Here is a 20,382-nt window from a genome sequence, read left to right as displayed (position 1 = left end):
ACACACACACACACACACACACACACACACACACACACAGAGAGAGAGAGAGAGAGAGAGAGAGAGAGAGTGAAATAAATGTCTATCTCTCTGAGCTTGTTCCTATACTGTGACCCCGGCACCATTCTGCAGGGTCAGCAGACAAACTTCCAGACAGTAGGTTAATTCAGATTACTTTAGTTAATTGATCAATGCGTTAAGTGGATAATTAGCAACAATTTTAGCTGCCTAAGTGCAATTCAGAGGTTGTGCTTTCCCCACTATAAGCATTGATTTTCTGGGCGTATAAATGGCCTTTTGGAAATTGATGGCCTCATTGGAGGTAGAGAATCGCAGTAGACTTGCATTTAGAGTATGTTTGAAGATGAATACAAATGTGTGCTTCAGCTTAAAGGAGGTGAAAAACTGGAACTCTCTCTCTCTCTCTCTCTTTCACTCTCTTTTCACTGGTGTTTTTTGAGGGGAGCTTGTATTTGGAAGTATAATGCTTCCCTGACCTTTTTTACAGCTTGAGATTGGTATTCAGAATAACACTTTTCACTTCATCATTTTCACCAAAGAAGAAATTTCTAGCCATCCTAGCATTAGCGATGGAACTTCTTTATTGTGTGTGTTTATTTAATAATCTTGTTCATCTAATGAACAAGTGGGTTTCATTTCACTTATAATGAAAGGTAATTGTAGCAAAAACAAAAAATGAAAAATAAAATAAATCACCTTTAATTATAAGAGTAGGGGGGCAGAAAAACCAAGCTACACATTCACAATTTACTTTCAATGTGTGTCTATTTAAATTGTGTTTTTTTAGGATTTCCTTCATTTCAGCATCTGGAATGTACCTCCCCCCCCCTCCACCTCACACTTTCTAAGATTTGATTTTATTACAGCTATTTGCACAAGAAGGCCATCATTATACAGGCGAGATGGCGGGGCTTCACAGCGAGGGCACGTGTCAGACAAATGGTGAAGGTAAGCCTAGTCCCTGCGACTGCTATAGATATATTGATTATGTTATGATAGCATGCATTAGAATTCAATTGGTATATTCCTAAGTCTCTGCCTCTGACCTTAAGAAATATAATTCACTCATTATTACCACATGGGGGAATTAACACTTAGGAAAAATGATCTAATTAATAGATTTCTATCTGTCGCATATACCTACTGAAAAGCAGAAGGTGGCGAAAACAGAGAGAAGTAAGGGGTTGTGTTTATGAGGTGTGTGTATGTGTGTTCTTTGGTAAAACAAGGCCCCATTTTCAGCATATTGCATCCAACTGCTTCTTAATTGAACAGATTGTTGATACCAGATCCAATACCCAGCGCTCTCACGTATAATTTTCCCCTGGATTGAGTTTTGTAAATGTATCACAACAAGCTATTTATCATGCCTGTAAATTGACTGTTTGCTAAAGCATAACTGCCAGCCACCGTTTGGGAGGCATTCAAAAAAAGGAGGGGTGGGGGGTGGGGTGGGTGAAATAAACATTGAAGGATGTGTCACAGCACGCATATGGGCTTAAAAGAGGCTGTTTGGTCTCATTTGGAAACAGACGAGCGCTAATTTGAATCACTGAAAATTGCCACAGAGCACGGTTTTTAAACTAGCCCTGTGAGAGTCGCTCCACATTGTTTCTATCGTTCTATGTTTCCTTCTTCTGGACTTTTATCATGTTTAATGTGACATGCAAAAGGCCTGCTCTCCTCAGCTGAATTTATAACCCCCTCTTTTTAGTCTTTGTCTTCTCTTCTTTCATCATCTCCTTTTCGCCCGTGGTTATTAGAAATGACGTGTTGAGATGAATCCCTTTTATAGCTGACACTCCAGTCCGCTGCTGAAATGTGCCCCCAGTGGTTGGCTGGCAGTGGCAACGTCTGCTGTGCATCGTGCTTGTTGAGTGCGCTGCTAAATGTTTTCTGGCCTTTTTGTTAGTCTCTTCTGTGGCAATGTTGTCATTGATTATGAAATCCAGAGGAGAGCTTTTGGTCGTCATACATCTCCATTAGCGCACTGCTTGACTACCATAGATTTTCTTGGCCCTCGTGTGCGTCGGTGTATTATGAGAGTGCCGTCCTCCCCTTGATACAAAGTCCCTTTAACCACTTAATCCCACATGCCCTCTCCCTCTCTTTCTCTCTCCCTTCATCTTTATTCTATCCGTTGGACTTCAACTCATTCCTCCTTTTCCTTCTGCTTTCCTCTTCTGTAGTTTTCTCCCACCTTCCTTCCTTCCTTCTTCACTCCCCTCAACAGTGGCACTTTCTGCGCCGCCTCTGTGCAATGTATTATGTATAAAGAGCTCTTCATCTTTGACACCCGCTGTGGACAGATCACAGGGCTGGTAGACAAGATGTAACACCGTATTTCCTTTGTGTTCACAGGAAGCATATTTTATCATGAAGATGAATTTCTACCAAGAGATGGCGGTCAGGGTAAATATCAGCCACTAGAGTGTCTTGTTTTTGGAAATGCTGTGTCGTAGTATATGGCAGGAGAAAACATGAATTATTGTGTAAATTACCAAATAATCCAGTTGTAGTTATCTCAACTTCACCAATTTAATGAAACTTGACAATATGTTTAGGGGATTGCATTTTTCCTTTGTTTATATCACATGAATGCAGTCATTTTAATTGCCAATTGTAGAAAGAACTCTCAATATTTCCACAAATCTTGCAATTTCTCACAAACAATTCTACAAAACTCCTCTAAATTACACAAAGATTGGTAACAAAATCAAGAATTTTTGAAGTGACTTGAACTGATGTTGAAAACTAGAGCACAATGATGTTAAAATTGTTCTTTTCCCCCCACCTATTAATCTACGTCCCACTTTAGCTCAAACTAGCCTGAACTAAAATGATCTTTACACCCCTGTTGTAAGTGGACATTTCATATCTCTGTGTGTGTGTTATGAGAGGGAGACCCTAGGAATTCAGTTAAAATCCCTTCATCATATGACGTTTCTGTAAAAAAACTGATTTTTTTTCCCTTGGGTTTTTGCCCTTCTCTAACAAACAACATCATATTTATTGTTTTATTTGAAGCCCTATGTTTATCATATATAAATGACAAGGCAAAAAATAATTTCAAATCATTTTCATGCTTGTTTGTTCTGACAACACTAAATTGTGTTCTATTCGCAATAAGATATTTTCAATTTCTTACTCGGGATTCTAGGGATTATGTCCATCCAATGTTCCCATTATCCCCTCAGCAGCGCCTAGTGCTGAAGTCATAAATCCTGGGAAACTGAGGCTGTGATTGATGGCTTGGCATTTTTACACAAGAATATTGTACAGAAACCTAATAGTTTTACAATTCACTATAGCTTCCCCCTTTGGCTTGCAGTTTTACTCTACCTACATCATTAAAGGTTTTTATGGACCAACAAAATATCCACTGGTGTTTTTAAAAGAGGGAGTTGTAATGTTCAGCTTGACAAAGAAAAAAATATTTCTATTTTCACATTAGTTAGAAAAGCCAGGGATCAAGGGCTTCAAGTTTTACACTCAATAAAAAGTAAAATCACACAAATAAAGCTGACCACTCTGCTGTTCCAATAAACGTCATATTTAGACAGCTGTAGGGTTTAAGTTCACAAGGTTAAACTGTAATAAAGCCAAAGTTTTTGAAGTAAAAAGTAAGGCTTTTATTGTTTATTTAGAATATGAATCATTCATTTAAAAAAAAGAAACATGATGGAAAGTTCATGTTACTTGTGGTAACATTGAAAAAAGTTTTGTGTTCAGAGTATATTCTTTTCAGTTTCCAGGTGCTCCACTTTTCTCACACTGCCCTTGACCAGTAGTTCGGCCTCAGAAGTAGAGTCGGTCCCTGGGCACTGCAGAGTAAAATATATTATGGCGCTTGCCGCTTACGCAGACACATAAAGTCCCTCAGATAAATTACATGTAACTAAAAACCTCTTGAAAGGGTAGAGGAAAAAAGGTTTAAATTCACGCCTTAATTACCCGATCTTACATATTCTTAATTTACCCTCTTCTCAAAAAAACCAATCCAGCTCATGTCTCCTGCCCAATGTAGCCAATGCAGAATTTATTATTTTCCAAAGTAGAGTGGCTGTGTGTGTGTGTGTGTGTGTGTGTGTGTGTGTGTGTGTGTGTGTGTGTGTGTGTGTGTGTGTGTGTGTGTGTGTGTGTGTGTGTGTGTGTGTGCGTGTGTGTGTCTGTGTGTGTGTGTGTGAAGGACATCACTTTTACCAAAGAGCTATATCTTGTGTAAATAGGGAAACGATAGACACAAAGCTAGAAGCAATCATCCCACAATCCCCTTGTGACACTTCCTTTGAATCAATTTTAACTCCATTCTTTTTCTCCCCTCTCCTGTGCTCTTTATCACGGTGTCGTAGCTAACAAAAGATAATGTATTAAGGCCGTAATAGAAACTTGTGTTTACATGCCGCACCTCGGATTTGTATTAGATTCAACAGCATTGATTTCACTAGTCAACAAAGGTCAGCAAGAACTTGGGAGGCGGCAATTACTTTATTTAAAATTATCTATTGACTGGCAGATCAATGCTAATTCTCATTTTGCTGTTTGTTTTTCCCCCAACCTCCACTCCACCTCTCCTCTCTTTCCCCCATCATAGGGTGTATATTGTTTTACCTGCAATTGTTTTAATCTCCCATTTAGTCTGAAGGACATACATCCCCATGTTTAGGAATGGTCCATTGGTTTTATTGGGGGGGTGGGATGGGGTTTGAAGCTAATCTGATGCCTCCTCAATCAGTGTGAAAGTTAAATATATGAACCAGTGACATTTTTCAATTCTTCTTCTCACACAATAGGATAAAAATAATGACTTTGGAATAATTTTAATAAGGAATTAGTAAGTTTATCTCAATAGTTGTTGGTACTTTGAAACAAGGTTTAACATATATATGTGAGGACATTTTCATGTATATCTTATTAGTTGTGTATAATAGTGACCTATTGTTAGTTAATATTTGTAATTGCCTGATATGTTTTAAAAGTTTGTTCATGAAATACTAAAATACAGAGGAAAACAAGTGTGATTTGTTGCCCAACAGATTCAGCGAAGATGGCGAGGATTCTTTGTGAGAAAGTACATCCACAACTTCTACGCACGCAAACAATATTTGGAAGGGCTCGCTGAGCAAAATAATCTTCGCAGGTAAGAAGAATGAACGTGTCTCACAACAGCCTCAACTGCTTCACTATGACAACGGGAGGATAAGAAAACACACTGAACAATTCAATAGTTTTTCTGACATCCTCGTGCTTACAATACAAAAAGGCAAAATGTTATGAGGTTCTGCTTTTTCAGTCTATAAATATTACTATTATTATTATTTCCTTCTATCGGAGTAGACAAAAAGTAAAGTAGATAAATCTAAATTAGTTGATTTAGATATTGTAAATGCATTTTGCTCAAAATGCATTTTTCTTCTTTATAATAACCGTAAAATACAGTAGCTCTTAGGAAGGAGGAATGGTAACAAGAGAGAGAAAGATAAAGAGGGAGAGAGAGAGAGAGAGCAGTCCTCTAAAGTGCTCGAGGCAAAGAGACAGAGAAGTGAACGATGTGAAGAAATTAAAAATTAGCCTCTGATTTGAACCACGGCCCGTGCATTAATAAAACATTGTCTGCTCCAGGGCTTACTGCTGGAGATGTGCCATCATTTATTTTTGACAAAAAGAAGAAGAAGAAGAAAAAACACCACATGTAGCTAATAGTCACATTTTTAATGTTGCTAATGTGTTTTTACCAGAAAATATCTCAAGGCCTCTGCTAAAATTAAATGTAAATTTGTTGAAGTGCTCCTTGGATCACTGACTTTCCGCTGATTCCCCACTAGCGCTCCTTGCCCTTTGTTGAGGTATCGGAGATTAGGTCGTTATAGTCCATCAACAAAGTTTTTTCCCTGATTGTTTTGGACTCTATAATGTCATGCATACACATTTAAACAAACAGCTAAGGACTTCCATAGATAAAAAGGATCTTTTGTAATATCCCATTTCAATTTGACAAAAATATTTTTTTTTTGAAGGTTTAATCACTTGTTTTAGAAAAACGTTAAAAGAAATTCTACTCAATTAGAACACATGGCTGTTTTTTACTGTTAATGGGGATTGTGTTTACAACGCTACAAGGTCATACTTCTTTTTACATCCTTAAGTTGTTGATTAACTAAATTCAATTCAATTCTCTTTATACAGAAACACAATCATCTCAAGACACCCCATATAACACATTTAAAGTTGAGGAAACAGTCTTAAAAAAAAAATAAAAAAAAACAGGTAGAAACCCTCCGAGCAGAATTTGCGTTTTGAAAACTAAGTCAAACTTTATGATACTGGCTTCATGCTGCCCCTCCTCCACAGTGATTTAGGGCGTTAAGGACACTTTGGCTCCATTTAATCACATGTTTATTTAGCGCTGCTGGGGTCATGATCAATTAACGTTGTGCTGGCCTTTATTTAAAATATCCTTCCTGTGTTAGCTGCTGAGCCCTCAGCTCATGCGCTGCCTGAGCAGTCACCCTGCAAAGGTCTGATTTTTAATCAGAGGAGCGCCCCTTACCTCCGCAAGTCTGTCCCTCTTTTTGTCCCAACTGCTGCATAGATTATTTAAAGTTGGACTAATAGTTCCCATTTAGTGCTGGCTAATAAACTGTGCATAGTTAACTTTTGTGTAATGTGAGGGAGCCTTAATGTGTTTTCTTACTTTGTTTTTTATCGTAACTTGCGCTATAATTGCTCATTTCATTAGGCTTTTTAAGCTTCAAAATACTCTGACTTATGTCATTTTCTCAGACTGTTTCCTTCAATGTGTTACTTTGCCTCTCACTGTCCATCCTCACTCATTCTTTACTCATTCTGCAAAGCCTAAGGAAAACAGGACCTCGGTGCGCTACTTTGAGACTAAGTGTCCGTTTTTCATGATACCCCAACAAAATATGACTTTGTCAATTAGCAGCCCAACAACATGCATTGGGAGGATGAGAAAATAAGGAAAGTGAAAGAAAGCAAGCAAGCCAGCTTTGCATATTTACTAAATGTGCAGGTTTCATTGTCACCACGTCTAATACTCCTTGTTGACTGTGCATAGCTCTATCTGCAGCAAACAGCTGGGTAATTAATAGTGTAAGGATCAGAAAAATAACTGAACATGGCAAATATTTTGCTTTTTTTGAAAGAGTGAAAAATGGAGCATCTGGTAAAAATCATGGACTGTTTTGTCACTGAACCGGCAGCTCTTGTGTATTATTTTCTTTATTTCATTGTGCTTTCTATCAGTTTCTCTCTCTACTATTATCCTATCTCCCTTTTCTCCAGTCTTCTTCATTCCTCCCTCTCTTTTATCTCTTCAAGGACATTCATAAAAGGAGAGCTGTGATGGTAGAGGGAGTGAACGCCTGCCATGCCATCACTACCCGCTCCTATGCATCATTCTTTCTTTTGCCGCTCCTTCTGTCTGATCTAGTTTGGGTGCAAGTTCACTTGTTCAGTGTGATTGGATTTGTGTGTGTGTGTGTGTGTGTGTGTGTGTGTGTGTGTGTGTGTGTGTGTGTGTGTGTGTGTGTGTGTGTGTGTGTGTGTGTGTGTGTGTGTGTGTGTGTGTGTGTGTGTGTGTGTGTGTGTGTGTGCGTGCGTGCGTGTGTGTGTGTATGCGTGTGCGTGTGCATGCTTTATTGAGTGGAAACACAAACTGTGCAAAAGTTTGCAGAGCATGGATTAATATGTGGATTTTTTTTTTTTTTTATCTTTGAAATAACTAGAAACACTGTATTTTAACACTCTCATTTTTTATTTTTTTTTATTTTTCGTCAATCTTTACAGCATTTCTTTGCAGTACTTTAGTGAATTGGTTAATCAATGAATTACCGGTCGTCACTTAAGTGGAGATTGTGTTAGAGGGTGTTGAAGGCTCAATACATTGAGCTGGTAGAATTGGCTGGCTGACTTTGCGCTCCTTTCCAGCTATTGAATCATTCAATTGGAGCAATTAAAACAACAAATCAGGTCAAGCCACTATCAAATATTTAAAACCTGGCCAATTAGTTGCTCTTGAGCTTGCCTATAGGTGACCGTTTGTATGGCCTGCTGTCCCTGAATGCCCCGTTCTCTGATATTCCGTCAGTCCTTGATGCCCTGTTGTGAACTATAGACTAAATTATTAAAGAAAAAAGTGGGTAATAGAGCTGGCTTATATTAGCCATTTAAATAAGTTAACAGTCCAGGGTGAAAATGGCAGAAAGAGGCTTGGTTATTTCAGCACAGTGTTAAGTACACTTGATTAGATTTTCTCAAAAGTGGCAGCCTGCAAATGTAAAGCTAAATGTTTTAGCTTCATTCATAACCCTTTCATCTTTTGACTAACACTGACTACCCCACAGTTTCTTTGTTACTTTTATTCCATTTTGGTAATCAACTGATTTGAAATTACTGGCGTATAGATTACAGTTTTAAAGGGGACATATCATGCTAAATCCACTTTTTTAGCCCTTAAATGCATTTTGTTGTATATTTAGAGCGTTTAGAAGTACAGAAAAAATCAAATTAGTCTCTTCAGGTGCTCCGTAGATATCTTTATATTCTGTTTTGCTCATATTTTTCAATCTGTTTCAATTTTTCTATTCTCTATTACGTTTTTTGAACTATTACATCACAGTATTTGCAGCGGAACTGCCAAATTAGTACATCAACTCCAGGTCCAACACTTCGAGCAATCCGCCATTTTTATTTCTCGCTTTTATTTTGTAGTCCAAGCTCAAGGATGCCGAAGTTACGAGAGGATAAGTCAAAATGTTCGGTTGTTGGATGTAGTAACCCACACGCTTCATTACACCGTCTCCCAGCATCAGAACCTTTTCAAAGTGCCTGATTGAGTTTTATTTTTCACGGAAATGTACCCACATCTGTGGGTAAGGTCATTTTTGTGTGCGCGAAGCACTTCAAGAATGACTGCTTCTGCAACTTCCACCAGTATAAAGAAGGATTTGCCGAAAGACTTTGTCTGATTGAGGGTTCAATTCCTTCTATCTTTGGAGACGACGAACAGAGCACTTCGGTAAGCTGTAAATAACGCTAAAAAGTGTGATGATAAGACGTCCCTGTCATTGTTTTGTTAGCATTAGCAGTTGCACCGTCTTCAGACTTCATATGTTAGCGCTGTGTGCTCGTTTTAGATCCTTGATGATATGGCCTACGTGATTTAATTTAAGTCTAAAGTTTTCATTAGTCATTTCATTTTGCCGTTTTTGTCTTTGAAAAGACTGTATTAAAATGCATTTCGTGACGTTAGCTTGGCGCTAGCGTTAGCTCGGTGCTTGTGTTAGCTCACTTGCTAGGGTTCTGCAGGTTCATCATCATCATTTTCATCTCGCTCCGCTGGGTCCGACTCTGGCTCGAACATGTAAGGCTGGATGGACAAGTCTTCCATTGTTGACATTTTGTAAATAACCTCTGAATAAAAAGTTTATGCGCCGCTACATAGCCGTATCTCTTCTATCAAACTACAAAAATGGCCGAGCAGGGTGGAGTTGAACCGAGTGTCATCTGAAGAGGGGGCGGGGCATGGAGTGTCTCATTTGCATTTAAAGAGACCGCACCAAAACGAGTTGCTCTCAGAAGCACATCAGAAAAGGGGTAGAAAAGGGGCCTGTGGAGCTATAATAATGAGGAATTCAGACCCAAGCATTGCAGTTCCGCTTTATATAGACCACAGCTGTATGATTTATATGTAAAAAGGAAGGATTTAAAACCATGATATGTCCCCTTTAAAGCTTTGTCTTGACTGTAACTTTTCTGTAGCTATACCAGAAAAAAAAAATATTGTTGCTGATCTGTGAATTTGTGGATGAGGCCTATGCAGAACAGCAGTGGGGATAGTGTGTCTCATTGATACATATGCTGCACTTGATGTTGACCTGGGCAATGGGCTTTCAGTAGGCCTCTACGGTTTATCTTTACCATTCTTAATGAGTTCTCTATGAAGTCAGTTAGTGTCCTGTTGCTCTTGTACAGTTCTAGACGTTATCCATGTGTGCAGCTTTGAGTTGAAGGCTTTGTTGTAGTTAGTAATCTAGGCGGTGCTCAGCTTGGTCTTCATACTAGTGCATTCTCAGGCTATTGTTCTGTCCACCAGTTGCTAGTGTTTGGCTCCCCTTGTGTTACTTTCAATTCATTTCTGTGACCTGCTTATCTAGATAGATAGATAGATAGATAGATAGATAGATAGATAGATAGATAGATAGATAGATAGATAGATAGATAGATGGATAGAATTTTGGCAGCAGGTTTTGGTTTGAGCTTTAGTCATTGTCAAATATAGTCGACTAGAATATAAAGCATAAGAGTTTATGCATATTTTTAAAGACTCAATTTCCATTTATCATCCTTATTGGGATAGTATTACTGTTTGTAAATACACACAGACAGATTGGATGTGATCAATGTATAAGACCACATGAGCCGTCTTACGTATGTCCCCTACTCCAGGCAACAAAACTTTCCAAAACAGAAACATGTGAACATTATGCTTTATTTTTCATCAGTCAATGAAATTATCAATATATTTTGATATTGTTTTAGTTCACATGTATTTTTTTACAATTAGTTATAGCTTTGAAAAAACTGTAGTCGACGAAAACTTTGACGGCAATTTTTAGTCAACAAAATTAACCCTGCCTCTAAATGATTACATTTGTGTTCCTAAGGGCATGTTTTCATGATACTGTATTGAAAAGCTAATCTTCCTCATGTAATTTCTGCTTCCCATGATTTGTCTTAGGTCCCACCAGATTTTTTAGATGTTTCTCATCATTGTCTGTACATGTACTCATAATGATTAAAAACAATTGAATTATTTATTATTTCATGATTTGGTCATGTGCAGTAGATCAGCTGGCATGTTATTTTGTCGAGTTTTGTAATGTGTTTTAATCTTTTAATGTGTTTTTAAACTTTAATTAAATCCGTAGAAATACTCGCGCACACAGAGGGCATGTGGCGCTTGCTGAACCGGGCTAATGAGGGTTGTATGTTGTGGCGACTGTTTGGGTTGACTTAGATCGAAGTGCCTTCATCCGTTACAAATCTGTTTGGCTTTTGTCCACTACACAGTCATTAATAACACCGTGGCTGAGGGCAGGAAAGCAAAGGTCACCTATTCAGTCTAACCCACGTACATGCAGGCACACATACACCAAACTGTAGGAACATGATACACACACACACACACACACACACACACAATGATGCTTTCTCACTTAGATCCTCATATGACATGTCCTGACCCCAAAAAATCATGGACTGTCAGTTCTTTATGATGCTATAATGCATGAGGAAACAAATATACACACATCAACACATATGCCAAATGGTTTTTAAAACACATTCCCCACAATAAACTAAATCTTTATTTTTCACATTAATAAGAAATATTACTGTGGGAAATGGAGGTTAAGCAACCCTAATATTGTACGGACACACAAACACATGTATGCCAGCACACACACACAAATAACCTATAAACTGTATTAAAACTGCCTCTTTTCCATCCTACGTTACATACACTGTATGAAACATGGAGTGTGACTCTTCTGACTGCACACATGCACGGCGGAGCTTTGCATATTTCATTTATTTTGTAATTTAATCTGGTGCTGAGGTTGGAATGAGAATGCAAGACTGACTGAATGTGTGGTGATTTCTCTTTAAATGTCAGAAGCTGCAGAATGGGCTAACCTTGTATTACCTACACGCTTTGAATGCCCTGGTTTTTTCTGTTGAGGCTCGTAATTGAAAACAAAAGTTTTTGTAGGGGAACAAACGGTAATGCAAAATTAGTGAAAAGAAAAAAAAAGAAGCAAGCTGTAAATGTGCTGATGAGCTGTGGTCATGTGCTTTTGGAATTAGATTGGTTTAATACTCAAGTTTTGTGTGAGTGCTTTCATATTATCGTGCCATGTGTGTTTTAGTAATTGTTTCCAATTTCCCTTTTAAGTTATTGGCCCCTTGTAACAATAAGGCTGTGTAAGTGTGGAATGAAATTGCTGTGTATGGGCTTTTAATGCATCCCATTTAGCCAGCGCGGTTTAACAGATGTCACCGACAGACCTGTCCTGGCTGCGGTGATGAAATATATCCATCATCCCCCCACTTATAGCCTCTCACAGTCTCTTTGCTCTTTTTCCTTTCATGCACGTTCTCACTCTCGTATTTCCTCCTCAGGATGTCTGTCTTTCCTCCAGACTCAACCTTTATTTTTTTCCTTTATTTGAAAGGCACTTCAGGGATAGGCTACATACAAATTGTATAATGCAGTTTAAACGCACTCCTCTGTAAACATATGAGCAGCCACATTATGTACTGTATTTTTTATATCTGAAAAAGGTTTTACACCTGTAAGTATTTCAGGTATGAACTTCAAAAGGCGACCAAACTGAGTCTCAATATTTTTTTTTTCATCCGTTTAATTTCCATGACATGTAAAGACTGTGGGGTTTTTTTCATGGTGTGAATTATGTTGGTTTTTTTTGGTTTTTTTTCTGCAGGAGAGAGCTTGATGAATTTGAGGAGCTTCAAAGGAGAGAGAGACACTGTGTGAAGATGGTAAAAGAGCAGACAGCTAGAGTCCAAAAAGCTCATCGCTTACATCACCTTCTGAGTACAGAGCAGGTTTGTTTGAATGATCTACAAATGTACAGATATCAGCTTCTAGTAATAGACGTTCTCCATTAAGCTTAACAATATCAAAAACCAAAAATGATTATCATGATTATATACTAATCATAATAATCTTCTATCTATAAAAGCAAGGAACGTCTGTGCGCGTGCGTGTCTGTTTGTGGAGCAAATATCTCCCCGACGCAGTGTGTTCGACCTCAAACTTTGTCAATGGCTTCCAAATATCCCGAGTGTGTGCATCCGTAATTTTGGAGTAATTTGGTCATTCCAAAACCAATTTGAAATGACCAATCCACACTGTGGAACTCCTGTTCAAACATTGTTTTAGAACACTGATGATGTCATCAACAGTGATGTCATCAGAGTTCCAATCAGAATGTTCAAACTGATGATGTCATCAACAGTGATTTCATCATCAGTGTTCTATCCTATGCTAATGTTAAGCTAATGCAACTTGAAAAGTTATAAATGGATCATTTTCCCATCCACACAGTGGAACTCCTGTTAATATCAATATGAATACATACCTCCAACGGGCACTGTACTAGTAATAATAATAAAGCTGAAAATAGTTTTTTAATTACTTTTCAAGAAGTTTTGACTGAAATTTCAAGAGACCATAAATGCAGGACTCCAGCTCCATGCAGTCATGTTAACACTGTGTTTTGTAAAATCTCTTTCTGAAAGTATATTTAGTTGTTTGGAAAGCTTAAAATGTTTTAAAATTTTTAAAAGGTAATATTGTAATGTCATAATAAGTGGGCTTGTAATCGGAGGGTCACCGGTTGGAATCCAAACTGGGCCATCACTGTGGGATCGCTTTGGATGAAAGCATCTGCTAAATGAAATTGTAATAACAGTTTTTCAAACATGGCAACTTCCGCAAAGCAAGCATTTAACGTGCTTTTTATAGCATATGCAGCTTCTAAATCGCCTGTCATTCCTACTACAAAACATTACATATAATAGTCTTTCAGCTGTCTGTCATTTTGTTTGAGTATCCCTTTAATGTCCTTTTTTAATTGCATTTGTTTATTGATTACATAATAATATAAAAAAGCTAGTTTTTATAATGCATTTGTGGTTGGAGTTCGACCCCAACTGAACATTTCTGTTTTGAAATCATAGCCAATGGTCGTATTTGGTCCATGCCATATTTACCATGGTTCAGCTGATAGACAAGCCGTCTTTCAAACGAGAGGTTTGGGGGTTAATTCCAAGAATATTTCAAAGTGTCCTTGAGCAAGACTCTGAATCCGCAAGATTTTTCCGTTGGAGGATTAAAATTTTCATATGCTCATCTGTGTGTATGTGTGTGTGAATTGGTATATGTGCCTGATAAGATAATTTAAAATATAAAAAACATAAGGCCTATCTTAGTTCAACACATTTTCCCTGTTTATGTACATTCTGTAACTTGATGATTAAGAGCCTTCATAGATGTTTGTCAAACATTTCAAACTATGTACAAAAAAAAAATCATCATTGATTCCTTTGATCTTTTTGGTTGGCCTGCTTGAAGATGAGGTGTGTACATAAAAGTACGTGTGTGTGCCATGGTTCTTCTGATGTGCTGAGTGAAGTATTTTATTGCTTTCTATGGTGTGTGTGTGTGTGTGTGTGTGTGTGTGTGTGTGTGTGTGTGTGTGTGTGTGTGTGTGTGTGTGTGGCATCCATGCATCTGTGTGACTCCCCACTGAGATCTTAATGAAGACAAAGCACATGTGGTCACTGTTGATTCAGCACTGCCACTTCTCTCTTCCTTTCTCTCTCTTTCCCTCTCTGCATCAGTCTTTCCTTCTGTTTCCATGATCTCTGCTCCATCACTGTGTGGCCAGGATATAATCATCAGCTTAACACGTACACTACTTCCTGCCAATAATACAGGTTCTCCTTTGAATCACTCGTAGCAATATTGGAACCGATTCTATCATAATGATCATAGTGATTCTAACTATCCAAATGACTACAATGTGCACTTTATTTGTTCATTTCTTTCAAATTTGACTAGCTTTTAAAGAAAATTTAAAACAAAGAAAAGTTTAGTGTATACTCTTCCTGTCCTCTGTCTATACGTTTCTCTCCCCTATTCGCTGCATATGGCAAGGGACTCTTTCCTATCGTAGCTCTGACCTTGTCAGCAGTGAATAGATGGCTCTACCACACAGTTCATCCTTCCTCACTTCTTAGACCCCAGTCCACACATGCGCAAACACACACAAACCCAAAAGTACCAACCCAGCTACGGGAAGAGCAATGATGTTGACCCCAGGAACACAGCATCTCTGTCTTTGTCAGAGGATCTTGGGGCTTTTTTGTAAGCTGTGCGTGCGCGCGCGTGTGTGTGTGTGTGTGTGTGTGTGTGTGTGTGCGTGTGCGTGTGTGTGTGTGTGCGTGTGTGTGTGTGTGCCGACAGGCCACAAGCTGTCCCTTCCTGTTTGAGTCCGGGGTGTACAGTCATCCCCAAAACGAAGTGTTTCTCATAATTAGTTTGGCGGGCAACTTTGAAGCTTTTGCTGAGTAGACTTTCATTTAAATTGTTTTGAAGGCAATTTAGACAGACTCATTAATTTTGAGGGTGAAACCTGCCTTCCAGTGTCATAATCTCCAGCTTCTCTTACCTTAGTCTGGATTTTGTGTGTAAAACAGAAAAAAAAGTAGAACCTGCAAATAATTGATACGTTATGTCTAAAACAACTCTCCAATAACTTGCATGACACTTTACAACTTTACTTGTGTTTATCATTTAGAGATGATGGATTAATTATTGATCACACTTAAAAGTGTGTGCCATCTAATGGACAAGTAAAGGCCTTTTAATTTCTTTGATACTTATATCAAGTCTACTTTCAGCCAAACGAAACATTTAGTTCTCAACTTGTTTGTTAATGCTTTTCTACATCCGAGAGATTGGAGTTGATACACGTGGAGCGATATCAGGCTCATGCCCTCTCTTTCTGTAATTTCTTTGTGGTTCCAGTGTTATTAGCATTTAGAGTAGATACAGCCATCCAACTTCTAATGTAATGAACAAGGATCACTGTGATATGATCATTTATTACTTAAGCTGTATGTGGTAAATATGTCAGAATCCTCTAAAATTTCTGCTCTTCCATAAATATTTAAGCATGCACATTTTTGCTAAATGCAAAAACCTTGGGCCACGCTTTTACAGCGCCTTTTAAAAAAAGATGTATATTAATTTCACAAGTACAGTATGCAAACAAATAGAATGATCAAATGTTCTTATTTATATAATTTAGCCTAGTAACATTCAGTTGAGATTCAGAATTATACAGATTTGACTGATTCTGCTTTTGAGAGGTAATCCAGATAATTAGTTTGAGCAATTAAATGCCTTTATATCAAGAAATATAACTTTAAGGCTACTTTGGTTTTTGACCCAGACAAAATATGCCGAATGTATTCTTAAAATTTACAAAGTGTTGTATGATGCCTCACACACGCCCCATTGCTTGCTCTCTTTTTTCAGAGCCCTGGGATCTTCAACTCTCCATTCAGGTCTGCCCCACATGAGATGGAACTACTGCTGAGGCAGGTCAAGTACCGGGTTCCTGCCAAGATAGCCTCAAGGGGAGGGAATAATCTCATGGGTTGTCCAAGCCGAATGGGCGCTGCCACGTTTCCTGGGACTGGGATTAGGAGCACGAGAAACGGCTGCTCCAGGCCCATCCTGCCACGTATTGCCAGCAAGGAGCAGCAGGTGATGACAGCCAGTGCGAGTACAGACAGAGTTCATCAAATGTCTTAATGATGACTAAAACCACGTGATCTTTCATTCTTGCCGAATGAAAGATGGTGTTTGAAGAAAGTAGAGATGCTGTGCAGCTGTTTTTAAAGAAGAATGACATCATTAAAGTGTGGTAGACAGCTCTCCTGGGGGCCACTGGCCACAGTCATTTATAGCTCATCCTTCTATGAGTGCTTAGTGAGGGATTGTAGCACACACACACACTTACACACAGTTAACTTTATTTTTAGTTAATTCTAGTATTGGTTAATCCTGTACAGTTTCTCAAACTATAATCTCCACCCAAAATGGGATAAAGCCATATTTATATGGGATGGAAAATAAGCGTTCCCACTAATTCACTAGAATCATCCATCCATCCATTTTCTGATGCGCTTGTTCCATTATTCAGGCTCGCAGGGGTCTGCTGGTGCCTATATCCAGCTCTTATCGGGCGTTAGGCAGGAGTACACCCTGCACAGGGCGCCAGTCCACCGCAGTCATGGGAATCATTTTTGTAATTAAGTAATTTTTTTAATAGTTTGGTCCTCTTATGTGACATCTAACTGCAGGTTTATGGACAGATAAACAGTGGATAAAGAGGAAATGTTAGACCAATATTTTTAATATAACTTTAAGAAAAAAGGCACCCAAAAAGAAAAGTTTGCTGTTATGTATACCTAAATGAAAAAGATGGCTGAAACAGTTTAAATAAATGCTAGATTAAAAATATAAATAAAATTGATAGGACCACAAAACACAAAATAAATAACTGTAATGGTACATTTGTTACACATAACTGCTTTACTATTATAATGGTGATATTGTGCTTTTTTTGAAAGGTACTTTGAAGCAACATTTGAGGTTTATTTTCCCAAACTCGCCTGTTTTCCAGAGTTTTAGCCTCTGAAAAGTCACTTTCTAAGCAACTCCACACAAATAGGCTGATTTTGGTCCTACTTCTGCATATTCATGAGTGGGCGTGTCTATAGACGGGACACTGACTTCCTCCTCCCCGCACAGTGACGTAGGGCCAGAGGACGGCCCGCCCTCCTCCCACTAACTCTGTCGCCGAGCTCATGCTGCTTTATAAACACGAGACAGAGTCTGGGGGCGGGGCGTTCACCGGTACATACATAGACTAGAAAATACATACATCGCCCTGTGCAAAGGACGCTGAAATGCTCACCTTTTTGGGCGTGTCTGTTTACATGTCAAACACGGCAGAGAGCTTCCTGGAGACGCGGCTTCTCCAGCTCAGTGCCACGTCAAGTTTGTCATCAAAGTGGGAACACATCATCAAACTGGAGCGAGGTGCTCAATGGGGAATCAATGAAAAAAACACTTTAGGCATGTGTATGAAGCCCAAATAGCACTTTATGATGTTTAAAGCACAGAAAAGTTGATTTAGCGAAACATGGGCCCTTTAAACCTTTTAATCTTTCAATGTTGATAAAAGCACAATATATCAAAGTCTGGTGTTCACTTATTACTCTAAGTCATGCATATTGTGCATGTGTATTTCAAACTCCTGATTAGTCCAAACATTTGTGTAGCTCTTTATAGCGTCATTAGTTTCTACTTGTGTGAAACCTAACTCAGCAGAAAAGAGGCTTGTGTCTCATATTATTAGCTGCACTTCATTAATAATCGCTGTATTGTGCTAAAGTCAGGACAGGAGGACTTATCTAGCCTGTTTTCTCTGTCTTGGCCTTTGTTTAGGTGTCATTAGTACAGGAAGTGGCCGTTCCTTCTTTTTAACTCACCCCGACACTCTGTGATAACTATCTAGAGGTGATGGATAAGGTTGGGGTTCTGCCTGTGGATGTGGGCAGGGTAGGTCACTCATTCCATGGCGATAGGAGGAAGGGCATGGTTGTGTCCCACTCTCCATTGCTCCCCTTTCTAAACTCTATACTAACTGAAGGTCACCTTATGCACAAAATAAACAGATCTGCATTCCACAAAGTTTACACTTTCACTGTGTTTTTAATGGACACATTTGCAAAAATCTGTATGATTGCCTTTAGATTTAGATTGAGGGTCTTAACAAAATTCTGCTCAGTGACAAGAGAATTTTCTTTGTACAGCACTTTTCATACACATGGTAACTACTTTATATGATCAGGCCATATTTAAAGGAGCTGATGGTTTGTGCAGATCTCAGGTGTTCGGGAAGTTTGTTCCTTAAGTGTGGAGCACAATAAAGTAAAAATGGAAATACCTCATAAGCCTCTGAACAGGACATATGTTATATGAAATAGATGGGAAGAAGAGATGGATAAAAGTAATTCCTGAAATAAAGTTGAAAACACTTATGAGAGTAATGCTGGGAGGTTATATTATTATATTATTGTGGTACGCCCAACATTTTGCCCTTTGGATATTTCTTTTTAAAATACTAATATTATATCCAAACATCTTTTTAAAGATTTGGCTTTTTACTATTGGGATTTTTTTTTTACTATTTCTTTATAAAACCTTTTTTCTTTAACCAAAAATGTCTTGACCTTCATCATTTGAAAAAGAAATGACCGTATTTAAGGAGTATTTTTAAAAGGGAGAAAAAGTTCCTTGTAACAAGAAGCTCAACATCTTCCATCCATCCATCCATCCATCTTCTCCCGCTTAGCCGTTTCCGGGTCGCGGGGGCAGCATCCTCAGTAGGGAGGCCCAGACTTCCCTCTCCCCGGCCACTTCCTCCAGCTCTTCCGGGGGGGACCCCGAGACGTTCCCAGGACACGCTGGAGAGACATAGTCTCTCGCTGGAGAGATGTCTCTCCAGCGTGTCCTGGGTCTTCCCCGGGGCCTCCTTCCGGAGGGACGTGCCCTGAACGCCTCACTAGGGAGGCGTTCAGGGGGCATCCTAATTAGGTGCCCGAGCCACCTCATCTGGCTCTTCTCGATGCGGAGGAGCAGCGACTCTACTTTGAGCCCCTCCCGAATGACTGAGCTTCTCACCCTATCTCTAAGGGAGAGCCCAGCCACCCTACGGAGGAAACTCATTTTGGCTGCTTGTACCCGTGATCTTGTTCTTTCGGTCATGACCCAAAGTTCATGACCATAGGTGAGGGTTGGAACGTAGACCGACCTGTAAATCGAGAGCTTTGCTTTTTGGCTCAGCTCCCTTTTTACAATGACGGACTGGTGCAGACTCCGCATCACTGCACACGCCGCACCAATCCGCCTGTCGATCTCTCGCTCCATCCTTCCCTCACTCGTGAACAAGACCCCGAGGTACTTGAACTCCTCCATATGTTATGTATGTGTTTAACTATATTGTTTGTTCCATTCATTTTGACAAATTCAAGCATTCTAAAACCAAAAGTGATGAAAAAAACTTCATATTCTGCTAAAAAAAACTATCTTATACACTTTCGTACAACCTGATGGATTTCCTGTTTGTGCTGATTTCAGGTTGTGTTCAGACAACAAGGGGAGTGGTGGGAGCAACGCACGCATTGCCCTGAAATGATGTGGCCTCTTCAAACCTCATACACACATCTGGAGGAGGTCCAGAGTCAGCTAAAGCAGTTCGAGCCCCTGAGACTCCCCAGTGTCACACACTGTGACTACACACACACACGGCAACAGTCACCAACCAACAATATGCTAGGAAACACCTTCCTGTGAAATGTTCTAAAGCCTTGTATGAATGACAATAAAGCTATTTGTCTAACTATCTGTGATGTACTGTATATTATAATCACATTTACACTAAGTGTTGTTAAGAATTTGTTCATTATTTTCCATCAGTAAACATTTTTCCTTCATCCTCCCAATATTAATGTTTTTTGTTAACAGCTTAAACTTCGTACATGATATTTTAACAGCATTTATCAGTGGAAAAAACTGTCCATATCCACACTTGGGCTTATCATAGCTACTATACAGAAGATTACTTTCAGGAAGCCTCACACTTGACCTACTGTAAACACTCCAGCCGCCTC

The 20,382-nt window shown here is 39.0% G+C and overlaps 1 protein-coding gene across 1 annotated transcript in view; it reads left to right on the top strand.

Moving 5' to 3' along the window:
• Positions 1 to 20,114, top strand: part of spata17 (spermatogenesis associated 17) — a 23,760-nt gene extending 3,646 nt beyond the window's left edge. The window contains exons 3-8 of the mRNA XM_028442250.1: positions 888 to 969; positions 2,383 to 2,433; positions 5,058 to 5,161; positions 12,549 to 12,672; positions 16,175 to 16,405; positions 19,850 to 20,114. Coding sequence (XP_028298051.1) covers positions 888 to 969; positions 2,383 to 2,433; positions 5,058 to 5,161; positions 12,549 to 12,672; positions 16,175 to 16,405; positions 19,850 to 20,065 — 808 coding nt within the window. The 3' untranslated portion in view covers positions 20,066 to 20,114. The remainder of the gene's footprint in view (positions 1 to 887; positions 970 to 2,382; positions 2,434 to 5,057; positions 5,162 to 12,548; positions 12,673 to 16,174; positions 16,406 to 19,849) is intronic.
• The last annotated feature ends 268 nt before the right edge of the window (positions 20,115 to 20,382 follow it).

Source organism: Gouania willdenowi, chromosome 3 (assembly GCF_900634775.1).
Source record: "Gouania willdenowi chromosome 3, fGouWil2.1, whole genome shotgun sequence".
Taxonomy (NCBI): domain Eukaryota; kingdom Metazoa; phylum Chordata; class Actinopteri; order Blenniiformes; family Gobiesocidae; genus Gouania; species Gouania willdenowi.
This window is presented reverse-complemented; position numbering and strand designations above follow the sequence as displayed.